This window comes from Chinchilla lanigera, unplaced genomic scaffold, assembly GCF_000276665.1.
Source record: "Chinchilla lanigera isolate Chin_1 unplaced genomic scaffold, ChiLan1.0 scaffold00035, whole genome shotgun sequence".
In the NCBI taxonomy this organism is placed as follows: domain Eukaryota; kingdom Metazoa; phylum Chordata; class Mammalia; order Rodentia; family Chinchillidae; genus Chinchilla; species Chinchilla lanigera.
Window position 1 is genome coordinate 1159613 of NW_004955436.1, and position 27965 is coordinate 1187577.

General features: G+C 48.2%; 1 protein-coding gene across 1 annotated transcript in view; it reads left to right on the forward strand.

Moving 5' to 3' along the window:
• The window catches only part of Slc35f1 (solute carrier family 35, member F1), a 216028-nt gene that overhangs the window by 63457 nt on the left and 124606 nt on the right, over positions 1 to 27965 (forward strand). The window contains exon 2 of the mRNA XM_005389123.2: positions 22780 to 22955. Coding sequence (XP_005389180.1) covers positions 22784 to 22955 — 172 coding nt within the window. The 5' untranslated portion in view covers positions 22780 to 22783. The remainder of the gene's footprint in view (positions 1 to 22779; positions 22956 to 27965) is intronic.

The following is a 27965-nucleotide window of genomic DNA, read 5'->3' on the forward strand; positions in this document are numbered from 1 at the left end:
CAGGGAGGTGCTGCTCGCCACTGTCCTTGGGAGGTAACTGCTGCACAGTGGCCGCTCCTCTGCATGGCGTGCTGGCGTTTGCAAATGCACCCTGAGTAGAAATACAGACCACAGGCTCCAAGAGAGCTCTCTGGGTAGAATTTGTCTCTTTCAGGATTTGTGGTCTCTGGGTGTTTCCTGTTTTCTCGAACACCAAGCACTCTGGGAGACATTCGGGAGAGGAACTGGGGTTTATGGGCTCCAGCACTGGCTTTCCCCTCTCCAACTGTGACCTTGGATTATTCACATAGCCTCTTTAAATGTTATTTTTCTCAACTCTGACATGAAAAGGTTGGACTAGGTGATTCTTAAGGTCACTCAATTTCTCAGAATTTTATGCTGCTTTAAATTACTGTATAATGATGCTTTGATCTCAGAGCCCAGGATTGTTAAATCTGATAGACTTTTGGGATAGAAAACCAGCACACAAAATCAACAACTTTCCTATGCACCAATAATGAAGCCATTGAGAAGGAGACAAGGAAAATAATTCTATTCACCAAAGTTTCAAAAAATTAAAATACCTAGGAATCAACCTAATCAAGAAGACAAAAGATCTCTACAGTGAAAATTTCTGAACAGTGAAGGAAGAAATTGAAGAAGAGATTAGAAAATGGAAAAACTTCCTTTGTTCAGGGATTTGCAGAACTAACTTCTTAAACGACCATGTTACCAAGAGTGATGTACAGATTCAAAGCAATCCCTATTTAAATACCAATGACATTCTTCACAGAAACAGAAAAAAAAAATTATCCTAAAATTCATATGGCAACACAAAAGACCCAAATATCCTGAGCAAAAATAGCAATGCTGGTAGCTTCACAACACTCAATTCAAAATATAGAACAGAGCCATAATAACGAGCATAACGTGGCCCTGGCACAGAGACAGACATGTAGATTGATGGGACAGAATAAGACACAGAAACAGTCCTGGGCAGCTGCAGCCAACAGAAAAACTTAAGACAGGGAGAAGATGGTCTCTATACTAATGGACCGGGCAAAACTGCATTTCCACATGGAGAAAAGTGAAACTAGACCTTTCTCTCTCTGTACTAAAATCGATCAACACGGATCAAAACCAAGACAGAAGACCAGAAACCTTGAAACTATTGGAATGAATATGAGTGAAACACTTGAAACCACAGGCACAAGCAAAGACTTCCCAAGCAGGGCACCAAAACCACCAGAAATAGTATCAAGAGTCAGCAGGTGGGACCGCATCAAAGGAGAAAGCTTCTGCACTGCAGAAGAAGCGTCAGGGTGAAGAGATGGCTGACAGAATGGGAGAAAATCTTTGCAAGTTTTCATTTGGTGGAGGATTAATATCTAGAATATAGAAAGAGTTCAAACACCTTAACACCAAAATTAAACTAATAGACCAAATGGTAAGTGAGCAAATGAATTCAACACATTCTTGAAAGAAGTACGAATGGCCAATGAGTATATGAAAAATGTTCAGCATCTTTAGCCATAAGGGAGATGCAAGTGGGAACACTAAAAATGGCTGCTCAAGAGGATACTGGACACAGCACTGCTGTGGGAATGTCAAGCGATCAACTGCCATGGAGATCAATATGGTGCTCCCCAAAACTACACGCCAATACACCCTTTGATCCAGCCATTCCCTCCCCATAGGCTCCCAGATGAACCGAGAGCAGCACACTACAGTGACACGTGCGCACCCGCCTTTACATCCACACCACTCACAATTGCTAAGCTTGGACGCCCATGTGCAGATGAGTAGGTAAAAAAATTGTTATGTGTGCTGTGCTCGTGAATTGGTTCCAGGAGCTGTGATGAGTGCAGGAAAAGGAGCACCGACCGAATTGTTCCCGCTGGGCAGGTCACGAGTGACGAGGCACCCGGCCCCGGCGAGGTCTAGCTTGCAGCTTGAGTACCAAAGGGTGGGTACTGCGCACAATTTTCACATCAGAATTTGTTGAGCAACAAATCTGAAGAGTTTCAAAGTAGTATAAAAGTCTGACTACAAAATTCAGCAATAAGGTGAATGAAATCGTGTTACTTTCAGGAAAATGAGTGAAACCAAAGACCATCATGTTAAGTGAAACAAACCAGCCTCAGAAGTGATTCCTGTTCTATGAGCAAGCTAAAAATGATTCTAAATAAACAAAGGAGAGATGACAGGAAACTAGAAGGTGGACTTCTAGAGACGGGGAAGTCGACAGTGGAGGAGGACGAAAGGAGAGGAAGCAGCAGGATGAAGTTAATCAAACACGCTACACGTGTGGAGCAGTGTAACCGAGCCTCCATTCTGCATCACTGATGTGTGCCCATAGCAGAGAGAGCAGGAATCTGGCTGGCCTGGTGTGAAAGATGCACTCTGGAGGTGCTGGGTAATAACTCTCTTTCTCCACACGCGCTCTGCAGGCTCAGGGGCCGAGTGTACGCTGTGTGGCAGCAGGTGGTCCCTGCGAGAGGAAAGGGTAAGGGACAGCAGCTGGTGTGCACACTGGGAGGCAGAGGCTTCTGGCCTGCTCGAGGTCACCCCTCAACATCCCCATCAGGACCGTGGGATGGGCCCCAATAGGGCAAAAGCCTCAATTCCTCCTCGCAAACCTGGGGTGGAAACTAAGCCCAGGTATTCAAATTTTATCTCAAGATCACTTCAGAAAATCCCATGGATTCTCAAGGTGTCACTACAAACCTAAACTGTAAAAATGAGTAACGGTCACAATTGTAAGTGTTGCTGTGGCTTCTGACCTACTTTTTCTACAGTCATTATTCTTCACGATGTGCAAGGTGTGGGTGGCCAGCGCATGAGCAGCAGTGACAGTGACACGGAGCTCGGGCCCCAGGAGTGGGGCAGGGATGCCGAGAGCGGCTGACATTTGCCCCCTGTTCCGTTCTGCATCCCGGCTGCTTGGGAAACCATTCCCGAGTCTCTCATGGGCACAGATGCCGGAGGAAGTGCTTGTGGGTCCCTGCTGCATTATGAGAAAAAAACAAGACCCCATTTACTTACTTTTCTGAAAAAACAGAATGATGTTCTCAGAGTGGAGTGTTCAGGGCGTGCTTCATGACAACTGAAAGCGTGTTGTGGAATCTGCTGTCCCTGAGGTGCGGTGTCACGGTCTTGAGTGCTGCTCCAGCCTCACAGTGATGGAGGAGAGAGTAGCACACACACTGCGGCCCTCACCTCTCCTCCTTTGTGGTTTTAGGGCCACTGTCAATGCAGAATGTTTAGGGTGCTGTTGCTATTTCACTGGAATTCTGACCAGTGAAAACAAGTAAATTGTGCTCCAGAGAAGGTTCTAGAAAGAGCAAGAACTCGACTCTGACTGGCCCTGCTGATCTGTAGGCAAATTCTGAGTTTCTTTGGGCTTACTGGGCTGCCCAGAGAGGCCTCCTGGCCTTGCTCCTCAGTTTCTCCCCTCGCAGTGTTATGAAGTAGGCAAACCCCCAGGCTTAGTTTGGACAGGCAGCCGCAAGGCCAAGTCCCAACAGGCTGTGTCTCCCCTGCTGTTTGGGTGCCAGGGAGGCCAGCCAGAAGCCACCTGTGAGCAGACCAGGTCCTGCAGCAGAGGTGGATTTGCCAAGTGGCTTTGCTAATGTCATTGCGTCCCGCCGCCAGCCAGTCACACGGAGGAGGCCGGTGGGTGCTGGGCCGCTGGCTCTCAGGCTCCTGCCTGCCTGAGGTGGTCATGTTCTTTGCTCCGGCTCAGATCCTGGGTCAGTGGACATTTCCAGGGCATTTGGCCATGGACATGCTGAGTCAGAAGGGACACTGGATAAGGCAGATAAGTTTTACTTTCTGATATCAGTTGCACAGCCTGGTGAGTACAGCTGAGGACGGAGTGCCACACAGCTCAACAGGCAGAGAGTAAATTTCAGATGTTCTCATCACCAGAAACATAGTGGGTATGTTAATCAGCTCGATTAAATCATTCCTCATTGTACTGAAAAGTCGTAACATCACTCTGTATCCCATGAATATTTACAACTCTAATTTGTCAGTGTGTAATAAGAATAAATTTTAAAAACTCAACAGAGTGCTACTGGATTAAAACATCTTTGAAAAACTGCATTCAGAGCATACACAGTTGGGTTTTGCTGGGAGGCAAGGTGGTTGTGGTGGAGCCTTCCTAGACACAGCTCAGCACTTCCTTCATGGAGGGAATTTAGGGGTCAGACACCAGTCCTGCGCCCCTCGGAGGTTTTGGTTAGGATTAAATAAATTGATTTGTGTCAAACAGTTAGAAAGTAACCTGCCAAATGAAAGAGCCTCGTGGACTGCTTTCTGAATTTCATCTTTGAATTTCAGTGTTTTCACTTTGGATATTCCACCATGATAAGTGAATAACTACTTGGCACCCTTGCTGGCCCCTTGCTGATATTTCCAGGGCTTTTGTCATTGCTGTCACTAAGGGTCCTGGTAAGAGACTGGGAAGGTGCCGCCATGCATGGTAGGGGTCCTCCTTGCTCCTCACAGAGCGGCAGGTCCAGCTGGGCGGCCCCGGGCAAGTGTGGGGCAAGCGGCTTCTCCAAGGGTTGCCAGGGAGGAGGGCAGTGGCCAAAGCCCCAAAGGAGTTGGGGTGGGGCGTTCCGAGAGTGGGAGGGGTGCAGGAGCCAGGGTGACAGCCATGCAGAAGGAAAGAGAGTCTGGGTCCGAGGGTCCCCTGCCGGGACCTGTCAGGTACCTTTGTTTCTGAAAGCTCCCTTCAGCTGCATCAGGGTGGGCAGACCAGGGCAGTTGTGGGCACTGTCACAGGCATCCAGGGCCCCGGGGGGGCTGGCACTAGGGCCAGGTGTTGACTGTGGGGTGAGGCTTGGATTTGCAGGCAGAGCTGGACATTAAACGGGCAGGACGTGTGGCAAACAGACTGACCTGGGCTGTGAGAGGAAAGGAGGGATGCCAAGTGGAGGCCTCGTCTTAGCGTCTTACTGTGAAGGACGCTCCGGGCCTGTGAGAGGTCACTTATCCCTAGTGCAGTTAGCCCTAGGCCCCGCCCTGTGCTTGGACAGAACTGCCTAGCTGGAGAGCTGGGTTAGAGGAAAACTTACTTCAGGATAGATATTTTAGGAACTCTTTCACCGAGTACGAAGACATTAGACAACTTTCAGACATTTTTTGTCTTTGCCAGGTTGCCTGTTGCCTCACCTGTAATCTTCCAAACTCTCCAGCCCCCACTCATAGTGTACCTTATGGTTTCTAAACTAAACTATATCATTAACAAAACGCATTATAATTTCAGACTTTTAAAGCGTGTGATTGGTGCTTTGGCATATTTGTCTTCCTAACTTGAAACAAAGTCTTTCCCTCTCTTTAGCTGTAATCTGTAATCTGGAAATTAACACTAGTGCCTCTTGTAGAGGGTTGTTGAGTCGGTTAAATGACAGACACTGTTAGCTCTACGTACATGCCCACCGCATTGTACAGTTTCAGTACATTTTAGCTATTATTATTATCACTACTATTATTATTAGTCTGAGCAGGCTTTGTGTGCATGTATGCTTTATTTAGTGCCTGTGAAAAATGGTGCTAGTTCCCTCCACAGAAACCAGGGAAAGAATTGCTTCATTTAGAATATTATGTCTTCCTTGGAAAGCAGTAATTTAAGAAAGAAAACATCCATAGATTTTTGGTACATCATACCAAATGCAAGCTCTTGGCCTTATCACATTACACAATGTCAAATGTTTAGAATATGGAGACACGTATTCCTGAAGGTAATCTGTTTTTCAATTTTATCCTCAATTTTGTATTCAGAGACCTGCTTCTACTTTGTATGCATGAGGCAGTATTATTATCTCTTATCTGTTTATGCTGCACTACAATCAGAAAGGATTTGAGCTGGATTACAGGAAAGGGCCCAGAGATCATAAATCATTTAAACAAAAGTAATAGAACCAAAGCCAATAAGGGAAGAGGGAAAGTATGTAAAGGTTTTGTAAATATTTTATGGTTTTAACAACAGGAATTTTTCACGCAGTTACTTGAGAGTACTTCACAATCTTCTGATGAATCATCAGGAAATACCTGACTTGTAACAGTAGCAGGAGCGGCCCTCAGACCAGGCCAGGAGCTGTCCCTGCGTGTCCATCACCCAAGCTGAGCAGTCCGTGCACGTGTGCGTCAGCCCAACACCTCACCAGTTGTTTCCTTTCCATCATGTATGCTCCTGCAATTCCAGGTCCCTCCATGGTTATCTTAATAGAGAACAGATTGGCAAGTAGGAAATTTTGTTGATCTGTCAAAATTATAACATACACAGAAAGATTAAGAAACTGTTATTGTACGTAAACTAATTGTATGCACTGTAGTCAAAGCACAGAGACAATTTCTATAAGAGAGTTTTTACTCAGCTTGTATTCTGGCGCTGTGATGTCTCTACAGTCTTTTGGCGATGGTAGGAAATTGCTGTCTACTTTTCACCCAGGTTGACGCACTGTGACGTTGCTATGAATAACTAGGTTAAACTTTTAGTTTATTTTCAATTCCATTTTATTATGCATAATGGTCTTAACACGAGTCTGGTCTTCCTGCTTCTGATGACTCCCCTCATGTTCTCAGAAGGAGACTCCGGAGAGTGTGAGAGGGCAGCACACGGTTGTCCCTCCATACACCCCACTGTTGGCCTCACGGCAGGACGGAAAGTTGCCTGTGTTTACGCCTCAGCACTCTCGCTTTTTCCACCTCAGGAGGACAGTAGGTGAAGGTTTGCGTCTGCTGACACAGTGACTCTAAGTTCCCATGCTGGCGTCCAAAGGCAGGGGAACATACTCTTTTTCATACTATATTTACTCCACTACCTACACTAGTAAATATATAAACTATGTCCTGAAAAAGTAGTACTTGTCGCTTTACTGATGAATCATTTCATTCTGTGCCAAGATCAATGACCTCTTTTTTCTTAAATAGGGTTTTCTAAAAATAAGTGGTTTCATGTAATATTTTTAAGACTGCTGCTATGAAAACCCCATGACCTCCCAGAGTGTCAGGGGCATAAGCCATCCTCTGTGTACTGTTTTGTAAGGACCTTTAGAGACGGAGCCTCAGGGTTTGTGGACAGCTCAGAGAACAGAGCTGCTCTTACAGGCTGTTAGTTCAGGAACCATGCACACCTGGGAGAGGTCTATTCAGAGTGGATTAAACCTCCTGCTCTCCTCAGCCTGCCATTGACACCATCCCATAGCCCTTCCTGTGTGTCAGGAACGTAAAAGCAGGATGAGGAAAGAATTGGTGAGGACAAAACAAATGATGAAAATGAAGAAAAATAAGTGTCATGTGTCTGACATGCTCGTGAGGTCCCGTGGGGCTTGGATTTGTGGCTGTGTGTGGCATGCTGACTTCTGGCTAAGAACTCAGCCGGAGTCAGCTGTGCTGATCTCGGCGTCCGTCTCTCACACTGTGACTTGGCGCAAACACCTCGATTGTGCTGTGCCTATCTTCTCTCCTAAAAAGTGGGGATAATGAAAGTGCCTAGCCAATGTGTTTGTTATGGGTTCACCCATGCAAAGCTGGCAGAGTGCCTGGCAGCAAAGTGCTTGGAGAGCGTTTGATGACTGTCGTTACTGCCCCCATGTAAGAGCCGACATCTCCACGGTGACCTGTTTCTCTCAGTGAGGAGCGATAAGCAGAGACGTTTCATTCTGTGGCCCTTCCCAGATGCCCTCCACACGCTGGCCTCGGGGTCTGCTGGAGCAGTGTGGGAAGAGTGTGCCGGCACAGAATTCCCTGGCTGCAGCGTGGGAACCAAGCCGTCCTGGGCTGGGTCTGGTTTCCAGGAAGTGGGTCCAGCAGCGAGGCCATTCATCAGGGCGACAGGAAGGCAGGAGGTTTTCTTGGAGTTTTAACCTTGGCCTGGCCCTGGACCCAGGAGGCATCTGGGCCACAGGTTGAGCCTGCTTGATGCTGAAGAAAAGAGAGAAAGAAAAGAGAAGAATAAAGACAAAATCCTCTGCAGAAGCATGCCTTCCCAGGGTCATGAGTGAGCAGAAAACCAGTGCCTAACTTAGAAGATGGTTTCTCAAAATTTAGAAGCCCGGCTATTTTTAGTTTCTAAAAAAAGGCATTTCTTTTCAGTAAAACTAGTTTTTAGATGCATAAATGACAACATTTCTGGCTAGAAAAAATGAAGTTTCACGTAGGACAAGTTTATGGAAAGGTTAATCATACTGATAGAATAAAATAGGCCAGATTTTACTGCAAAGAAATATTTCAACGTGCAAAATTACCAAAGGGAAGAACATTTTGTCTTGATTTTCACTGTGGAGTTAAATTTACATAAAACTGCTCTTCACCTCTCAAGCAGGAATACTTCTGATTTTTCTTTTCTCCTCCTTGTAATGCAGACAGATACAGACGCTATCCTGCCCTGATGATTCAGACCTTTAGGAATACACGGTAGAAACCGAGTCATCAGGGTAGCAGCAGTTGGCTTGACTCCTAGCCTGAGGACAGCCACAGTGACGCCCCTGTCGCGTGTCCCGGGCCTGGACTGTGGCTCCAGGTGGCCAGGGGCTGCCGGGCACCTCGAGAGCAACCAGTGCCTGCCTGCCGCAGTGCAGCCTCACCTCTGTCCATCCTTCTTGGTGACATCTGTCCCGTCCTTGTGCCTCGGCTCCGCTCCTTCCCAAGTTCTCAGAGCCCACGCAGGCCCGGGATGTAAACAGCATCACCAGAGGAGATGCCTGTGCAGGACAGGCCCAGGTGCCAGCCACAGGGCACGGTGCCCAGTGGGCTTGGAGCCGGGAGAGGGACATCTGCGTGGCAGGTGAGGACAAGACAGTGGCATGCTGCCGCCATCGTCCTCTCCCCGCGGATCGTGAGGCCCCGTGACTGGCACGGTCACTTTCTCACCGGCAACTTGCTGGGGAGCGGGAGAGGGGTGAGGGGCCGTGCGTGGGGCACAGAGGAGCTGCTCTCAGTGCAGCTCCAGGGCGACGCCCTGCACGGGCCAGTTTGCAGACCCAACCTGAAGGTGACCAGGGCCGGCAGCTCCGTGGGTCAGCAGCAGACAGGGTGCCCACGCTGAGGTTGCCTGCTGTCTGCAGGTGAGGAGGGCAGCGGCCTTTCTCGGACTGAGCAGCCCCGGACTGTGCATCCAACCCCTGAGAGACTGGCTGTCCCATGCCGCTGTCGCTGGTACGCCTGCCGGGGGAGAAAGTGCACTATGTGCTCCGGAGACTGGGAGGTGGGTTCTTCCCTCAGTGGAGCAGCAGCAGAGCCACAGTTCTGTGCGACCAGGGTTCCGCTGCTCCTGCCCTCCTCCCACCCAGCCTCCTTCAGGGTTCCTCTTCCACCTGGGATAGAATTTGAGTGTTTGCAGTGGGCAAGGTGAGGCATGCTTGTAATCCCAGCACTCTTGGAGGCTGAGGCAGGAGGAGGGCAAGTTCAAGCCCAGTGGGGGCAATTTAGCAACTTACTGAGACCCTGTCTCAAAACAAGTCGTTAAAAAAGGACTAGGGGTGTAACTCAGTGTGAAGACCCTGGATTCAACCCCCAGTACTGGAAAAAAGATCGAGCGTTTACTTCCTGTTCTGTCAAAGTGAGGGGCAAGTTGGAAAGCTCATTTCTTTGTGAACAAGTGTTCACAAAGGCCAGATCATCAGGCAGAAAAGGTTGGGTAGGCAGAGGTCAGGAACCCGACGTCACCTCTCCACGGGCTGTTAGCAAACCTCCCTTCTGCGATGCCGAGCTGGGCACTGTCAGAGGTGTGGCCAGGGCACAGGCACCCCCAGGACACATGTCCTGCTCCCCGCTGCCCTCAGCTCCAAGGCTAATGAGCCGAGGTCCGATACCGTCCTGTGCGTCAGCCCTGTTGTCCAGGCTGCACACGCTTCGGATCAGAGCGCTCCCCTAAGGCACCATTCGGGGCTGCAGAGCGTTGCATTCCGCCGCACACTTCTGCACCCAACGTGGTTTATGCTGTTTAACAGAGGGGCCCAGGGTACCCTGAGCTTAGGGTGTGAGGTCAGGCGGGGTCTCCACTGTGGGGAGCTCGGACATTGGGTGCTGGCACTTGGTGCTTGGGCCTGGGGAACCTGTGGTGTGGGCCCTGGGTGAGGCCTGGTTGCTCAGCGTCTGTGTCCTCATGTGTACTTGAACACCTGCTGGATGGGCTCATTGCGTGGAGCGGAGGAGGCCGAGCTGAACAGCACACTGGGGAGACTTCCGACACACGCTGTAACCGAACACGGGGCACGCACGGCTCCCATTCTCTCCAGCCTGCTCCCCACTGGTTCCCCTCAGGATACCCCTGTGCCAGAGCAGTGTGCCCAGCGTGACCACCCATGCTGCAGGGCTTGGAGGTGGCCCTCCCGGAGGCCGGGAGCCAGACACACACCCTGCCAGAGACGCTGCTCCTGTGCCCTTGGCTCTGCATAATCTGTAGTTGTAACTTTATCCAACACACTGGGCCATGTTGATTTCTCTTTCAACTTTGTGAGATCTGGACATAGATTTGTCCGTCTAGTGCAGAATATTTGTCATAGCTTATTTTCAAATATCTTCATGTATTTAATCATTTCTAGTTGGGGTTTTTAAGTCTATGTGAACATTCATGCCCTGGTAGGAGGAAGCCTTTTTATCTCTTTTAGTCTCTAGTTTTTAGAGTCAAGTCACAGGACTGTATCTTGGAGGATTCATTCTTGCAGTAGTAGAAGGTGGAGCCCTTTTCTCCCTCGCTCACTGTGCTGCTTTAGATCTTCTATGTCCCCCGTGGCCATGGTGGAGCTTGGTCCCTGGCCTCCTAGGAGACGTGGCAGAGCCTCTGAGAGGCAGAGTCTGGCAGGAAGTGTTTATTTAGGTCTCTGGGGTTGTGCTGGTGAAAGGGAATTGAGGACTCGGGCCTCTCTTCCCCTCTTTTGCTTCGTGGCCATGGGTGAGTGGTTTCCATCTTCCAGGAGCTTCTGCCACGATGTTCTGCTCACCACGGGCATGAAGTGACAGGGCTGGCTGGCCAGGGGCTGCAACGACTGAGAGCATGAGCCGGATAAACCTTCATTCTTCGTAAGCTGAATCTCTCAAATATCTGTTCTAGCAACAAGGAGCCAACTAACACAACCCCTCTACTTCTAAATTCTGTTTCCATTCTTAAGACTCTGAAACCAATCTGAGTCCTGCCCTACCTCTTCACTTTTAATAAGTTTTTCCATAAATGTCGCAAGGGAACGCATTGGAGATGTGTCCTGGGATTGTCCACTAAGTCACAGCACCCTGTGCTAAGCCTGGAAGGACAGGACAAGGCAGTGAGCAAACAGCACCTCTCACCTCTCTTACTAATTTATCTTCAACAGTGTCGGAGGCAATAGGAGGGAGGACCATCAGTAACATCCAGGAAAACTGCGTCGCAGTGCCGGAGGCCTGACTCGCTGTCCTCAGATGGACTGTGGGGCTGGGGTGCAAGCCACGTCGGTTCACTCGAGGCAGGAACCTTACCCAGGTTCCTAACCCATTTGTTTATTGATTTTTTATCTCGTTGTTTTAGAAAAGTAAACCATCATCGTTCATGATGGGCTCTGCTTTTCTAGATGCAGCTGTGCACAGTCCCCTACTGTTCCTCAGTCACCTTGTATCGTGTCGTCTATGTATCTCTCAGCTCTCTAAATCTTTCCCTCGCACCCTCTCAGACCTCACTTACCCTACTCCCTGTCAAAAGCGCTATATTCCCGTATCATAAAGTGCCAAGCATTTGCCAAAAGAGTAGAAGAGAGGAGATTTTAGGGAAGCAAGATGCTTTACTCTTAGCTACCAAAATGGAAATCAACTTCCAAGAATGGAAGAAACGGAGACCTTTTGGTCACACAAATTTTCACAGAACAAATTACATCCAAGTCTCCTGGTCTGGATTTAAAGGAAATCTCTCGGCCATTTGGGGAGGGAGAGGCTCGTTTCATCTCCTCCCTTGCTGCTCCTTCCAGCTGCCCCCTCCTGGGACCAGGCACGCTGGCTGCCACTGCATGCTTTCCAGGCCAGCACTGTCTCTCAGAACCCAGCTTTGTGGTCTGACACCACCCTTGGGCACAGGAGGCCTTGTGGGCTTCCGGGATACCGATTCTCTGGTGGGCTGCAAGCCACCCTGCTACCACGCATCTGGTACCTGTCACCTGTAGGGCCAGTCCTTCCTTGTGGGTTTTCTCCACTGGAACTTCTGTGCCTTCCTCGCTGTGAGCAGCCTTCCCTGCCCCGGCAGATCCCCTCTCCATGGTTCCAGACACGAAAGGGAAAAGTTGGGCAACAAGTGCTTTAGGGCTCTCTGTTTGCTTCTTGATAAAACTACCCTTGTGGCAGGAGCTCGCAACCCCAGAGAAAAAGTAGAGGTGGAAGACACACAACTGGGTGCCTCAGTGAATGATTTCACCGTCAGTGTGAAGCATGAACTGGCCTCGTTCGGCCAGCGAGGTTAGCGTGAGATCGGTCCTGCTCGAGGAACAGACGACCCAAGTCAGCCTGACCTCATCTTCTCTCCACACAAATGTGTCAGCGGCTGAGTCACTGAACAAGGCCTGTTCTGCTCTTTGCACTCATAGAACTTCATTAAGTTGTCTGAAATGTGCTTGGAAAATAATCTAATTTATCTTGCTCCAAGTAATTTAATTAGAATTCAATTAAACGGAGCAGCATGCATGCATCACTTTACACGTTGCACCTCGGTTCATTTTGTTTGCTAGTTTTACATGGAAGATGCAGTGGAGTTGTTTGGCCACACAGCAGCCCGTCCCGAACCGTCCAGTCTGTCTTCTCAGGAGCGCCAGGAGGGCAGGACACATCTGAACTAAGCTGCAGGTCAGGAGGCCTCGGGAAGTTCACCTCACAGGTCGAGAGTGCGGGTGCTTCCTGTCAGCTCACCGTCGTCTCCTTGTTCTTGAAGTGTCCGCAGCTCCCACAGCCTGAGGGCCAGCCCGGCTTCCCTGGGACCTGGTGGTGGCTTCTCCTATTCTCTGCTACTCAGAATGTGAGTCTCAAGAGGACACTCCCGCCAGACAAGCAGCACTGCTGCATTTGGCTTCCAATCTGCTTGGCGTGTTCGTCTTGCCTGATGTCTTGCCACAGTGCTTGGTTTTGGTAGCTTCGAAAAAGGCAGAATCTGTTCACCCCAGGGACCATCTGCGCTGCCTCTTCCCAGTGTGGTCAGTGTATGTTCGTGTTCCTCGCCACACTCCCCGTCACCAGCCAGCCTTTAAGCACCGCCCACAGGGAGCCCAGCCCAGAGCCTTCTCCTGCGCCATCCTCTAGGGTGCAGGAGTTTCAAGGGCGGCAGCTGAGACTTTGGGGGTTCCCAGCAGGACACCCCTTTCTTCTAGCTGCCTCTCCTTCTGTTAATCAGAGAATTTTCTGATTTAGACGGTAGAATTTCTTCCCAGTTGCTATATTTAATGATGGTAAATATCCAATTTTTATTCTTACAGGGGGCCTTTCCTGCTAGAATAAGTTTTGCCTAGCCCATACTGCAAAAACTGGATTGTTATCTACTTTTATGGTATTTTTCAGTGGTCCCTTGAGAAATGGTGAGATAAAATTGATAAAATTACTCCCTGATTATTACACTCTAGGAGCAGGGCTCTTGGAATCATCTTCTGATACAAAGCAAAATGGAAAAGCTGTGTCCTGGCTCCACTCAGCAGACCTTGCTGCTGCTTCAGGGAGCTGGCTCTGCTCGTCGCTGCGAAGGGGTGCGGCTCCCTGATGACTTGCTGAGTTCCCCGTGTGCTCTTCCAAATCACAGGTTTTAACTGTGTGTGGAGGAGTTCAGCGCTTAGTGGGTCCAGCTTTCCCCTTCCTCTCTACTGCAGACGTACTATGCTTCATGCATAAAAATTTGGTAAATGTGTAACGAAATTATGGAACTTGACATGAGTTTTTTCTTTTAAAAGAATGGTCAGTCCACTTGCATACTTTCTTTGTTTTTATTTATTCAGTAGATTTCAAAGTTAGATGTTTGCATTTGGCCTCGGGGTTCACTAACATAATTCAAAGTGCAAAGCTAAAAGTATTTCATAATGAAAAGTGTCAAAGTCATTTAAAAGTGCATGAAGAAATAAAAGCCAGGAACACAGCCATCCTCAGAAGGTCGCCACCTCCTCCTGCTTTCTTAGCAAGTGTGAGAACCAGACTCGGTTCCTGTTTAAAACTTAGCTCTGTTAGTTTCCTAGCCAGAGTGTCACACAGGACTCCTCGAACATGCCTCACGTCCTTTTTGTTTTCTCTCCTCAATTTCTGAATGGCAGACTTTCCTGATTAGGAAATGAATTTGTTAGTTCGTGAAGAAAGAAACCTGAGAGGCGTGTTAGCAATATTTTTGTTGTCTTATAAGGCATTATGACCCACTCTTGTAAGTACAGTGCATTTAAGTAGTCAGTAGGATCACTGGTGCCTCCAAGGGACTAACCGTTACAAAAGCTGTTATTCTGAGGGTCTGTTGCAGGCCAGGGGTTGTGGGAGGCAACTTCAGCACTGCACCTTATTCAGTCCCCATGACAACCGTCTGATCTATGTGATTATCCCCACTTTACAACGGGAAATAGTGGCAGAGTCAGGATCTAAGTCCAGGTCTATTCAGTTGTGACATGTTCTCATTTTACTATACCACACTGATTCTCTGAAAGAAGAGGGCAAAGACTTGCACCTCAACGGAATGGTTAAACAGTTATTTTTTGAGGTAATTGTCACAATACACGTCCCTGGGGGAATACAAATGATCCCCAGGACTGGGGAAGAAAATATTATCATGACCTTGCTTGTGAAAAGCAAGATGACCCCAGACTAGAGCACACTCTTCCTCCTTCGAAGCTGTGGAGGGTGGAGGAGCTGAGCTGCCGACGTGCAGAGGACGAGGCGTCAGGCGTTAGGCTTTGCAGCCCTGGGTGGAGGCACAGACTCCGGGGAGCCGTGGCCATGGGTGGTGACCCTGGCGTCGACACAGCTCCTGAGGAGACCTCACTCACACAGAGACACCAGGCGTTTCAGTTTGCCCTCTCATTGCACCATCTTTGCGCCACGATGCAATCTGGATTTGGTCCTCAGAGAGGGAGCAGGGTAATTGGGGGTGCTGTGCCTACTTCACTTCCCTGGGTCAGAAATGCCAAGGACAATCCCTAGTGAATGAAACTCCGCCCTGCTCTATGAGCCCCTCTGCCGCTGGCCCGTCTGCACCGTGTGTCCTGTTATGATGACACCCCACTTGCCATCCGAGCCGGCCCTCTGCTGACCCCACGTGCTCCCCTCCCCTGCGGTGACGGGGACCCCACATCTGCCACTGTGCACCTGTCATGTGTGTCACCCTCGGTGGCTCTCAGGAAGCCCTTCCAGAGCTGCTTTGCTCAATTGTAAGGGCAGCGCTTGTCCCAGCAACTTCAGCAGCCTGACGGAGACGGACTTGAGCCGGCTTGTGCTTGCTCCTCTCGGCTCCTGGGACACACGCCACACACTCTTCTCTCGCTCTGGACCAAAGGAGGCGCCTGTCGAATCCTGTGAGGCTCTTGAAACTTTGGAGGGAGGGCAGCGGGGGTGAAGAAGACAGGAATCAATGTATAAAAGCTGAGCTCAGGTGGAGCCCTCTCTCCTAACAGGAGGAAGGAACTGCCCAGCACCTGCAGCGCAGTTGTTTATACAATCAGCAGATGAGTACGTTGATGGCGAGTTTAAGGGGACGGTATGATCTGGGACAGGAAGAATATCTACTCTGGTAGTAGAACAGCATGTCTTGGTGGCATTAGAGGAAATAAGAGAAAACTGTTCGTATTATCTCAAGAGAAGGTCAAGTCACTTGATGCGTCAGCTCCCTGAGCTGGGCCTGCTTCTCAAGGGGCCCTCCCAAACTCGAGAGGCAGTGGCCTTGTCCTGATACCTGAGGTAGAGACAGCTTCGCTCCCAGCATCTGCCTGACCTGCATCAGGGTAGATGACCCCTCGCCCCACAGTAAGTGAGTGGGCATTGCTGGTAACCCAGCCACCAGAGGGTTCAACGGAAACCTTAAGATTGAAGATACGCGTTTCAAGGGTCTCTGTGTGCACTCTGGTGTCTTCTAATCGTGAGTCCAAAATGGGGAGTGGAAGAAAATGGAACTGCATTCTGTTTTCAGCTGAGGGCCCCTTCCCCCAAGAAATCAGAGGTGTGCATGTTGTTACCTCATTGTGGGGTGCAGTTCCAGGGCGCAGGAGCTCAGGGCTCAGTGTAAGGGTAACGTACACCTCCAAGAAGCTGGAGACGTCAGCCCAGTATGGACAACCTGTCTCAGCAGCACTTGCCTAGGGCAAAGAAGGAAGCATGTCCATGGTCTGCCTGAATTCCAGACTGGCCGAGGGCGATAATTCCCTGGTACTTCTGGTTGCTTGTGAGTGGGCACCCCTAGGGGTTGGCATCAGCTAAGGTACCCAGGGTGGAAGGCACAGGGGCACACGTGGGCTGAGGCACGGGGCCCTGGGTTGGGTCCATGGTGTCGGGCTCAGTCTGTGCAGAGCCGATGATGGCAGCTGCAGTTGCCAAAGTAAGTGGCCGGGGACCCTGAGATCCATGCGGCCAAGGATCTGGAGGGGACCGTAAGAGGCGCCACACACACACACACACACACACACACACACACACACGTGTGTCAGAAGATCCCATTTACACGAACAAACCCACACCCAGCCGTCCAGGACACAGGGCTCACTGAGCAGGAGGCGCAGTGCTGTCTTCTCCAGACACAGAGGGTAGCATGCGTGAGTGCTGCATCTTGCGTTCGGGACCACAGGTCTCCTTCCCAGAACCCAGGGCCCAGGCAGTCCAGGGCGACCAGGATGACTGCCTGGTGGCTCCCTTGGCTCTTCCACCTCATGAGAAAGATGAAGCAACCTGGATCCCACGGAGTCAAGAACAGACTTGGTCCCATCAATACAAAATCTAAGGGAAAGAAGCTTCAACTAATGTTAAACTCTGAGAGGCATGGACTTGCTTCTTGCCTAATAATCTCCGTATGCAGAATCCTAATTAATACTAGATGTGGTAAAAAAAAGAAAAGAAATCTTTTAACAAAGAGCTTCTAGACGTTGATGGCCTGACTTCTGCAAACAGGAATCTCGTCAGCGGGCACAGTGGGGTGTTCTCCCACACTCCTTGGGCAAGGTGAAAGCCACACAGGACGCATGGTGTTCTTTGTGCACATGTATCTCAATTCATGTCTCACTCAGCTCTGACACGACCACCTGAGAAGCATTATTAGAATGAAGAGCTCTCCTCAGAAATGTGGATATGCTCGCATTCAAACCAGAGCATAATTATTTCGCTCTCATAGCAGAGAGTTACAGAGCACTGTGATTATGTAACACTGTACTGAAATTTTTTCTTTTAAAAGAGTATGTCTTACTAATAAGATGAGAAAACAGAATACAATTCATGGTTTATTTTTAATCTTATTTTGAATATCTAATTTGTGGCATAACTTTATTCTCAGAATTGTAATCTGTTTCTACAGCAGAACAAACTGCTGGTGGTACTGGTTATGTTAGGCTTGATGAATACAAGCTCTGTTAGAACAGGTATTCAGCTCCCAGCAGCACTGTTCTTCCTGAGACTCATGCATTTTTCATTGTCTGGTCCTTCTGAATCTAAAGTGGATAAGATGTCCTTTAAATGCATAAACAAAGACAATGAACATGTGTATCATAACCTCCTCTCCATTTCTGCTGCTAAAATTGTAGGGGCTATGTATTTTATGTTAGGCTGCATCTGGTGTGCTATTCCATATCCTATATGAATAACCAACAGCTTGCTGTGCAGAATTTCACCCAGCACCATATTTAGCACCATTTTTGCAAGATAGCACCTACCAGGCTTGTTCAAAAATGCTTCAGAAAATAGCTTATTAATCTCAGGGTCTGACTGGCAGATGGAATACCGTGAAAGCAAGGCTGTTTTTGTCGTTCAGAGCTAGTAGGTTTTCAAGAGAAGATCAGCAGCCATCTTTCAAATCGTCTAAGACTTTCCCTTTTCATAGATACCTGTGCAGGTGTCATCCATTCATTCTGTGTTTATTGAGCATTTATTTCCTTTCTGCCCAGCAGCTCTCAAGGGGCTAGGAACATAGAAATGAACAAAATGCATTTCTGTCTTTTCAGGGGCTCATGAGCTCCCAGTACCCTAAGTGCAAGTAGAGACAGGGACATTCAGATGAGGGCGCTCCACTCCACTATGGGGCACGGGGGATGGCCCATGGGGGTCCTTAGGCTATGAGGAGGTGGACAAGGAGACCACAGATCAACTGCGATGGTACCGAAGGAAGGAAGGGGTTAGGAGGGACAGGGCTGCAGTAAATGAGCTGAGGTCCTGGGCAGAGAGCAGGGCAACATTTCTGAGTGACACGGATTTGTTCCTCAGCAAAGGAAAATTGGGGAGGGGCCAGTTATCGGAACGCCCCCATCCGGGTATGTGGGGTCATGTATATTTTCATTCGTTCGTTCGCTCATCCCTTTTGTTGCGGTGGCTCCAGTTGCAGCTCCGCAGTACTGGCTGCCGCGGCTGACACCTAGCTCCTGCGCCGGAAGGACTCACGCACTGCCCTGCCGGGAGGCCCCTGCCTTTCCACCCTTTCCCTGTGTCACTGTCACCAGTGTGGCCAATCCTGTGTGACTTGTCTTCTCCGCTGAACTGCGCCTGCAGCCACGAAGGACGCGGCCGCTCATTAAAAGCAGAAACTGAGAAGCAGCAGATCCGCTGTTCCGTGTGGTCCAAGGAACAGGAATAGGCTGTGACGACGTCTCCACGAGCGTCACACAGGCAGCAATCTCGGTGGAGGTGTTCGTCGGAGAGCCAGTCTTGGCAGGCGTTCTTTCTCTGTCTTTATCATCTACAAAGTTTTTCTGGAAACCAGCCTCTTAGGCAGGCAGAGCACTTTTGGCGCTGTATGGTGCCCTAGTGTAGTAACGAAGAAGTCAGGATTTGGACGGATGTCACCTAGTTTCCATCCAAGCTCTTCCCCATGTGATCTTGGGCTGACCGTGTACTCCTCTCTCAGCAGCGATGATGACCTCCAAAATGGAACAACAATGCCTGCCTTCTCAGGGCATTCTGGGATTAAATGTGGTAGTGTGCATAAATGTAAGCCCAGGGTTTGGCACATAATAAAAACTTATTAGATATGAATGGTAGTTGCTGTTTCACCTTCACTGGCTCCATTTTATGCAGGTTGTTTAGGAACCCGGTTCCCAACTTGGAGTTTAATAGCTGCCCAGCGACCAGGGCGTCTTGTCATCTTTCTGTGTAGTGTGTGGCAGGTGGCGAGATTATCCCATGCTGCAGATATGCCCAAGAAGGACTGAAGTCTTCATCTCTTACATAGGTAATCCATGGCCTTGTGTGGACTGATTTTGCTCAGAAAGGCATGAATGTTGCCACGGTTCTGAGCACCACGGTAGTCATCGAGTCACCGAGTCACAGCAGTAGTCTTTGCCTTCTCCCTATGGGGATGCTCCCCGCCCCCCAGGTCCTCAGGAGGAGATGCTCGGCACCAGGAACAGTTCTATGGCTTACCGGCTAGAACTCTACCCTCTTCTCACTCACTGAAGAATGTGAGTTATTAGGCAAATAATCAAGAGTGACCGATGATAGCACAATTATTAATCTGCTATAAATGCTAGTCATTTATTTGAACTGTCGTTAGTATCGTGACGTGGTGACTAGATCACACTTCCTTAAAGAACTTCTTGAATTCTTCACAGTCAACACCAACTCCCCCTGCTTCCGGTCCACTCTCCCCCACATCTCAGATGCTCCATTCCCTTGGTTTCCATGGCACCAGGATTATTTTGGTTCTCCCCACTCAGCCAGAACTTGTCTTTAAAGCCTGGCAGTTACCACAAGTCATCTCTTGCCAGTTCTTCATTCTCTCTGCCCGCAGGCAGCCCTCAGTGTGCCAGCAGTCTCCTCCACAGACGCCTTTCCCATGGTCTTCTTGGACCAGGCCTTGTCTTGGCCTCGCCTTTCCTGTCCTCTAGAAACCAACCCCAGCAATGTGACTGTCCTCCCCTCCCCGCCCCAACCTGGAGACCTCTCGGGGTCTTTCCCGAGTCCCCTTATTTCCTCTCACTCCTTGGTGCATGGTCCATTACCAGCACTTTCGCCATCGCTTTTATACATGTAACTTTCGCTTATTTACACCCTGGCTGACCTCTGCGGCCCCGATTTTATGCTGCTCGGTCGTTTGGCAGCTGCTCTGAGGTCTTGCCACCAAAGCCGACTCCTTATCATGACTTTCACCAGTGGGTGTTACATTTCTCTTAGCTTAAAAACGATCAGAACTGATTTTTTTCTTACCTGAACCGCTCTTTTTAAAATCACCCTTCCATTCTTATAAATGACTCCACACAGCGCACATCTCCCAGCCTGCCTGTGTGTCCCCGTTTTCTGCTGCTCTGTACCGTCTTCTGGTTACAGACTGAACACTGCATGACCTTCGCGGTCTGGAGAAAGCAGAGGTGGTGTCAGAGGCAGAAGAAAAGAGGAGATAGCCTGTTAAGGAGGCCGGGGTCAGACCGCTGAGGCACAGGGAACATTCTGGAAGCAGCAGCATGTGCAGAGGTGCAGAAGCGCATGGCCCCTGATGAGGAGCAAGTGGCTCACAAGGCCGGGGCACTGGTCCATGGAGGGTGACACAGTGGGGGCAGAGGGGAAGTTGGAGTGGTCAGGGAGGGCTCGAGGACGTCGCCTCAGTGACCAGCTGCTGTACACCATGATAAGCTGTGTGACCTGGACAGCACCAAGCTTTTCCTCCCTGCTCTCCACAGTGGGTGCAGCCTCGGACGCCCGCCTCTGTGTGCAGTGAGGGTGGCACAGCTGACAGAGCAGGAGGCGCCAACCCCCCCACCTGGCTGTCCCTCAGGGTAGTGGCAGAGCGGACTGGCTTCTCTCGCCCCTGGCTCTGTGCTCAACTTTTACTGCAGGCTTCTTCAAACCATGGAAGCCGCAGAGCTTAGGCTTGGGGCAGAAGCCAGGGCAGTCCTCCCCTTCCCTGAGCAAAGCTCTGTGGGCCACCCTGGCCGAGCACCAGCCTAGTCTTTGCAGATTGCCCTCTGCAGACCTTCAGATCCTCAGGGCAGGGGCACAGGGTCCCAAGCAGCAGGCCGATGTATCATACACGTGTCCTTGACTCTTTCTGGAGACTGAGCTCAGAAGTCCGGGTGGGAACCAGGATGGGACAGAGGTTAACCTCAGGGCAACAGCCCCAAGAACCTGCAGGCCTTGATGTCATTTCTTCTCCTTGAGAAAGTGGATGGAATGAACAATGTGTGACTGATGCTTTCTGCCTTAAATCAAAACCACAGCAAAGGAGTTCCTAGGACTCTGCTCCTTCCAGAATAATAGACTCATGGCTGCCACGGGGGAGGAAGCAGCACCACCACCCTGTGTTCAAGCTTGTTGTTTAGAAATACTGCTGCTTGCTTGCTTTGTATTGCTGTTCCCATAAATAAACCAGGAAAGTCATGAACACTTCAGGGAGGGCAGAAGTCTACTTTTAATGCCGGGGTTCTCCCCATGTCCAAGCATGTGTGACCATGCATGTTTGTGGCCATTTCATGGCGCTCTGACACTGGCCTCTGGTGCCCATGCAGTGGTCTGTGGTGCAGTGTCTGCAGAAAGGACACAGGAGACGCTGGCATGGCTGGAAATGTGTTCTCCCTCCAGCACCAGCACACTGCGGAACTGCCTTCAAGAGTCAGACTGTGAGGTGCACAGGCAGTGGTTACTCGGGTGTAAGAAAACAGACAACGAGTGCTTAGGGAACTTCCAGAGCACAGTGAGGTCCAGGTGTCAGCATGAACAGGAGAGGCTGCGCCGGGTTTTCAGACCCCTTTGCCCTGAGTGTTTCTGGGCCCAGGACTGCGATCTGTCAGAAAAAGCGTCTTCCTTCACAGTACTGGGAATCTGCGGAGGAGGGTGAGACCTGGGCCCAGCCAGGTTTTGCTGCTTCCTAGTTCTGTGGCTGACAAAGCCTTTAGCCATGTTAAGCTTGGGTTCCACTTCTGTAAAGCCTCAGCAGTAACACATCTTCCATGTAGTATCACTGGGATGGATTAAAAGAAATACTATTTATTGCCCTTAACTGAGTGCAGTGGTGGCAGTACAGAGCTCTCTGTGGGCACCCAAGCCAAGTCTCCCCAGCAGCCCAGCATTTCATGACAGGTGTGCTGCAGCCCACACAGCCCGTCTGGCCTTGAGAGAGGGCCACAGGAGACTAAGAAAAAGCTAGACACATACTACAAGGAAATCTGGGATGGGGCGGGACCTGACCTCTCTGACGGAAAGGCAGTAACAACTCAGCAGGGTCTGTGTCTTTATTTGCACACGGTTAAAAGGGGGGAGACGTGAAGAGGCTGAAAGTGCAAGGTCTCAGTGTTTTACTGAGAACACTGAAAGCAAAACATTCTCAGAGCTCTCTGCTGTAGTTAACAGGGAAGAACACCAAGGCTGGACACCTGCCGGACTGGCTTTGCTCTAGTCCCAACAACTTGTTTGTAAAGCTCACCTCTGGTGCTCTGTGCTCTTGGGGGTGGCCTTGCTCTAGCCCAAATGTGTGACTGATCTCCAGCTCAGCTGCTCCCCACAGGGTTGTTTTTCTAAACTAAAACCTCAGTGTTCATGTTTAAATGCAGTGTTGTCACTTTTCAATACATAAGTGGGTTTTGGGTTACGGTATTTGCACTCATCTCTAAAAGGTTCACTGTCACTGACCTTCTGGATCCTAGGCATAACCAGTATATCTTAACTGCTATTGTTTTAATGGACTTCCTGTTTCTTTCTCAGGGAGATGTTAATCTCTGTGGCTCTGGGCCAGGTACTATCCCTCCTTATTTGTGGAATTGGCTTGACCAGCAAGTACTTGTCAGAAGATTTCCATGCCAACACTCCAGTTTTCCAGAGCTTCCTCAATTATATCCTTCTCTTCTTGGTCTACACCACCACCCTCGCCGTCCGACAAGGTAAGCTCCCTGAAACACCAGATGTTTACCTTTTACAAAGTCAGAGAAAAATGTGCCCTGTGACTTGATGACCTTTTATCATTCACAGCATCAGCAAGACCATTCCAAACCCCAGACCTCACTTTTCTATTTTCTAGAAATATTACAAACAAAATGAATGAATAAATCACAAAGCAGAAATTGTGTGAATCATTGGGAAGTGCAAATGCAGGTCTCAGTGGAAGTGTACTATCGCTCACACCTGAATTCCTGTGACCCATCTCTCTGTGACTCCAAATAGAGGCTTCCATGGACCCTAGCATAATGCCGGCAGCTTTTCTAATGTTGCCCTTCCCAGACAACATGTGTCCTTCAGGAAGTTGACATACAGAAGATAAGAAGAGTGACCACAACTCTAATAACAAGGAAAGAAAGAAAGTGAAGCTACCACAAATGGTCAGTGAAGGTGGTAAATTAGTTTAAACTTAAAATAATTAAAACAAGAAAACAAGTCTTCCCAGGGTCAGGTAAGAAACAGTTGTTTGCTTTTTGTCTGAGGAGCAGTTGCTGATGAAAGTCAAGAAAGTGCTGGAGGGTTTGCATCAGAGCCTCAGCACTCCTACACCTGGAGGAAGCACCCCTACCTATGGCCCATAAATAGCCAGCAGTTTCCACCCAAACAGGAGTTGTGGACTATGAGATATACACTGAAAAATACCCTTCAGTAGGTCTGAAGGCAATTAGAGCAAAACTTTGGTTTGAGAACATGATTCATTTCAGACACTTGCTTTTAATCCAATGCATTTGTGTATCAAAGCAAATGATATTCCCTGTAAGAAAGAACAGAAACTCAGATGATTCATTCCACAACCGAAAAATATTCATATAAAATGATTACAATACTGTAATATAATACAAAATAATAGAGAAAGTACAAAATATAAAGAAAAATAAACAAATTAACCTGCACTTACCTTTGAAAACCTTCCTGGCTGGTGTTAGGGAGAAAAGAGAGGAGAGTTATTGTGTAGAACAACTTTCACTGTCAGTAATGGAATCGCTGCTATCTATTGGGTCAGTAGAAGCTTTTTATTTCCATGCAACTTTAGCAAGGAACTTATCCAAGGACTTGTCTTTGCCTTCTTTTGAGGACTTCACAGAAGTGTGACTTTGCATTATCATTAAACAGATTCATCACTTGTACTGCCACAGCCTTATCCTGGTGATGTTTTCTACAGAGTTTTGTGCTCTTTCTCACTCGTCTCCCTGATCTCATTTGAAGTGAGGGATTCCTCTCTCTTTTACTCCTCCTCCTCTTTGAATGAGATCTTCTCCATAACCTCAGTCACCTATGATCCTGAATCAAGAGAAAGAGAGAAAGAGAGAGACCATTGGCTCAGTTGTGATGATTTGATGTTGAGCTTCATGTACTACTTGTGTTGCAAAGCATTGCTTATTTACCTAGTTAAAATTTATTAGAAATGTTTGCTTATCCAGTAGAACACTCACAGAACAAGTTATTCACAATCCAGTGTTTTGCTGTACTTTCCTTAGGACACATGTATAGCTCTATGCCAGCAATTCTAATAGTCACACTTGTTTAAAAATTTATAAGTATTTATTTATATTTAATTTTTACATTTTTGGATTTTTGTCCACAATAACATTGCTTAGTTACAATGATTTGGCCAGTTTTAGGTTTCATATTTGTAATGCTTGATATATTGTGTCAACTTCAGACATCTAGAAGCTTAACTAGGTAACTCAGCAGTTCCACATCCTAGGGTGTAGAGGACATACCCCAGGGCAGCTATTTAAGCTCTAGGATGTTGTAATGGCTGATTCATTGCATCAACTTGAGAAGTTTAGAAGTTTAACTAAGTGACTCAGCAGAGGGTCAGGTCCTTACTTTGTAAACATCCTAAGCCTGATGAAGAGGATACAGATGGTGTAGATAGAGCATAGAGATGGTGTAGATGTAAAGGACCTAACCTAGGGCAGGTATCCTGCATACCATATAAGGGAAGAAAAGAGGCTTGCTCTCCCCCTTTTTGCTCTTGTTGCTTTTGCTGTCATCTGCCACTGTACTCTGTTGTCCCTTACCATGTCACCCTGTGTTGAAGCCAGCAGAGTATGGCCTGAAACCTCCACAAACTGCAAGCTAAATAAATTAATTTTTTTTTAATTTTGGGTGTTGGGTATTTTGTTTCAGCAATAAGAGAAAAGTAACTAAGACAATATTAGAGGAGGCATAAAAATGAACAAGCTGAGATTGAAATAATTTTGAGTTTGTTTAAACTGTTAGAGAAGCTAACTTCATTTGCTTCTCAAAAATTGGTGCTATTAGCATTTGTGTCTTGTTTTTGATCTTTTGAGACAGTGTCTCACGATGTAGGCCAGGCGGGGCTTGTTTTTAAAAATTTTTTAATATTAGCAGACATAATTACTTTAAGGATACAGTGTCAGCTAAAATCATAGCTGACAAGCTATAGAGATTGAATCTCAGCTGCTTCCTCAGTGTGATTTAGGACCTAATAATTCCAAATGATATAAGTGTATTGCCCAGTGGTTACCCAGCATCTCACAGAGGGTGCTTCAAATCAGGATTCAGGACGTGGGAAGGCATATAATTAGAAATCATTTCTGAGACTGGGAATGGGTAGCTCGGCACATCAAGAAAAGTGAGCTCAGAGTTGAACATAAAACTCATTTTATATGAGCTTGAATCAGTATGAAAAGAATCAGTTGGCCCAGTATAAGGCATATAATTAAGAATAATAAGATTAAATTAAGAACAATTTTCCAAAATTCGAATGCTGAAAGAAGTTCACAGGCAAGTGATGAATTTATCTTTTCTGGTAATTTTTATAGCCAAAGTCTGAACTATGAGGCAGTGGATTTGACTAGGGCCTGGCTCCTAACCTTTTCACCTCCAGGAGTCTGGATATTTACCATGAAGGTGCATCAGGGAAGAACAATTAAGCACCTGATCAGCAGAAGGAATAATCTCAGCAGTTATGGGAGAAGCCAGAAAACATGAGCAAACACAGTCCAGAAAAACTCCCGAAGTTAGCTCCATCTGCTGCGTCTTTATAGGGTGCCAGCCACTGTCTGTGAATCATACCCCAGAAATAGGTATTATTGCCCCATAATTTATCAGTGAGAAGGCCAAAGCTGTGATGGCCTGGGACCTGCTGGAGGGTGTCGGTCCGGACGTGGAAGAAACCACCTCTGCCTAGCTCGGGAGGTTTAGAGGATTGCAGACCTCCTGGGCAAAAGGAGGGGTTGTTTCCTAGAGGTTAAGGCCTTGGACAGTGGCCAGCCCAGTGTAAAGCCTAGCGAGAGGCAGAGGTCTTGGCAGTGAAGGGAGTAGGATATGGAGGAATGAGGGTGACAGAAGAGGCCAAGGCTGGCAGTGAGGGGACTTGTTTCCACTGTGCTGTCGCCAGAGAGGCTTTCTATAGCCTTGGAGAATCATCAGATTTTCCCACAGGTCTTCATTTGGGTGTTTACTAAGAAAGTGTATTTGTTTTAAGCTTCATCTTTAGAGTTTTGATAGGCTGGCATTACGCTAACATCTGGAAATCAACATAGTAATTACATTAATTTGGTGTGGGCTGACTCAGCACTGTGTTCTAGAGACATGATAGTCTTGTTTTTCAGCTCCTCGAGGTTTGAGAGGGGGTGAGCAACACAGCAGAGGAAGGAAAATCTGGTGTGCCCGAGGGAGGAGTCCAGCCACATCTCCCAAGAGCCCAAGGCTACAGGCTGGGTCTGAGCAGGGCATCTGTTTACCCATCTCCCCACAGATGTCCCCTGCCCCACCAGGGCCCCAGGTTATGCTGGCGCCACCTTTGGCTGTGTAACAGCAAGAAGTAGAGTCAGAGATACAGTTTTTTAAACAGATCTCAATCATTTTTATCATACAGCTTCTAAAAGCTTATGACTGACATATTCAAACACACGATAAATGCAGAAAGCCTTTCATGAACATTAAGGATGATACTATAAAAATTTCATAAAATTTGACTTCAGAGTAAACTGAATTCTCTCAATGAAATTTGCTTTGGACCAGGGACCAAAGGACTCAGGAATTGCAGATTCCAGGAAAAGTTTCAGTATGAAGTAAGGGTTTGCATGTACAGTACTTTTGATTTTGATTCCCAATTCCTATGAGTATTTCAGTACTATCCTCCTGAAACAACAACAAAAATTATATCCTGTTAAGCAAACTTTAAACCTGGTCCTCTTTGTGGTTAGAGGCAGGTTTTCTTCCAGATGGTTCTAAAGCATCCAAAAGGATGCTCGCTGTTCCCAGCAAAGAGCCACAGGACCGTGACTTTGAAGATGTAGTGTCGCTGACCTGGCATCGAGCTTGAGAATTTAGGTAAAATTTAGATGATTATTATTTCAATAGCTTCCTTATGACCAATTTGAGTATTTATTCAGGAACTGAAAATGTGCCCACTGAAGAAACGCCAGATGTTCCAAAGCTTCCTGCCATCTGTCCAAAGTAGGACTTTAGGAATATGACAAGAACATATAGGGAGGCTTCCAAAACCATGAGGATTTCCCTACAGAATTCTAGAAGAAGAGCCTTCCTTTCCTCTACTAAAATTCCATGTGATTCTAGTTGAGGTCAGGATACCGAGAGACAGCAAGTGCAAAACCTGAGACAGGGCCAGGAAAGCCTGGAGTGCCGCGTTGCTCACATGATGCGGAAGCAGGAGGGGGAGCAGGGTCCTCTTAGCAGTCATGACAGGATCCTCACTGCTCCAGAGCCATGCTCAGCAGCTCTTCCTCCCTGCCCTCCACCACTTCTCTACAGTTCTTCTGTCTAGATCAGGAGATGGAAAGGCTGGATGCTTAAGGGGAAACACACACCCTTTTAGACCTGATTTTCTTCCTCTAGTCATGGTGGCTAAAAAAAAAAAACATGTACCAGGAGTGAAAGTGCAAATAAGTCAGAAGTGTCTTCCACTCTCCACGTACAGACACTGGAAAGGAGATAAAGTGTTGCCACCATTGAGC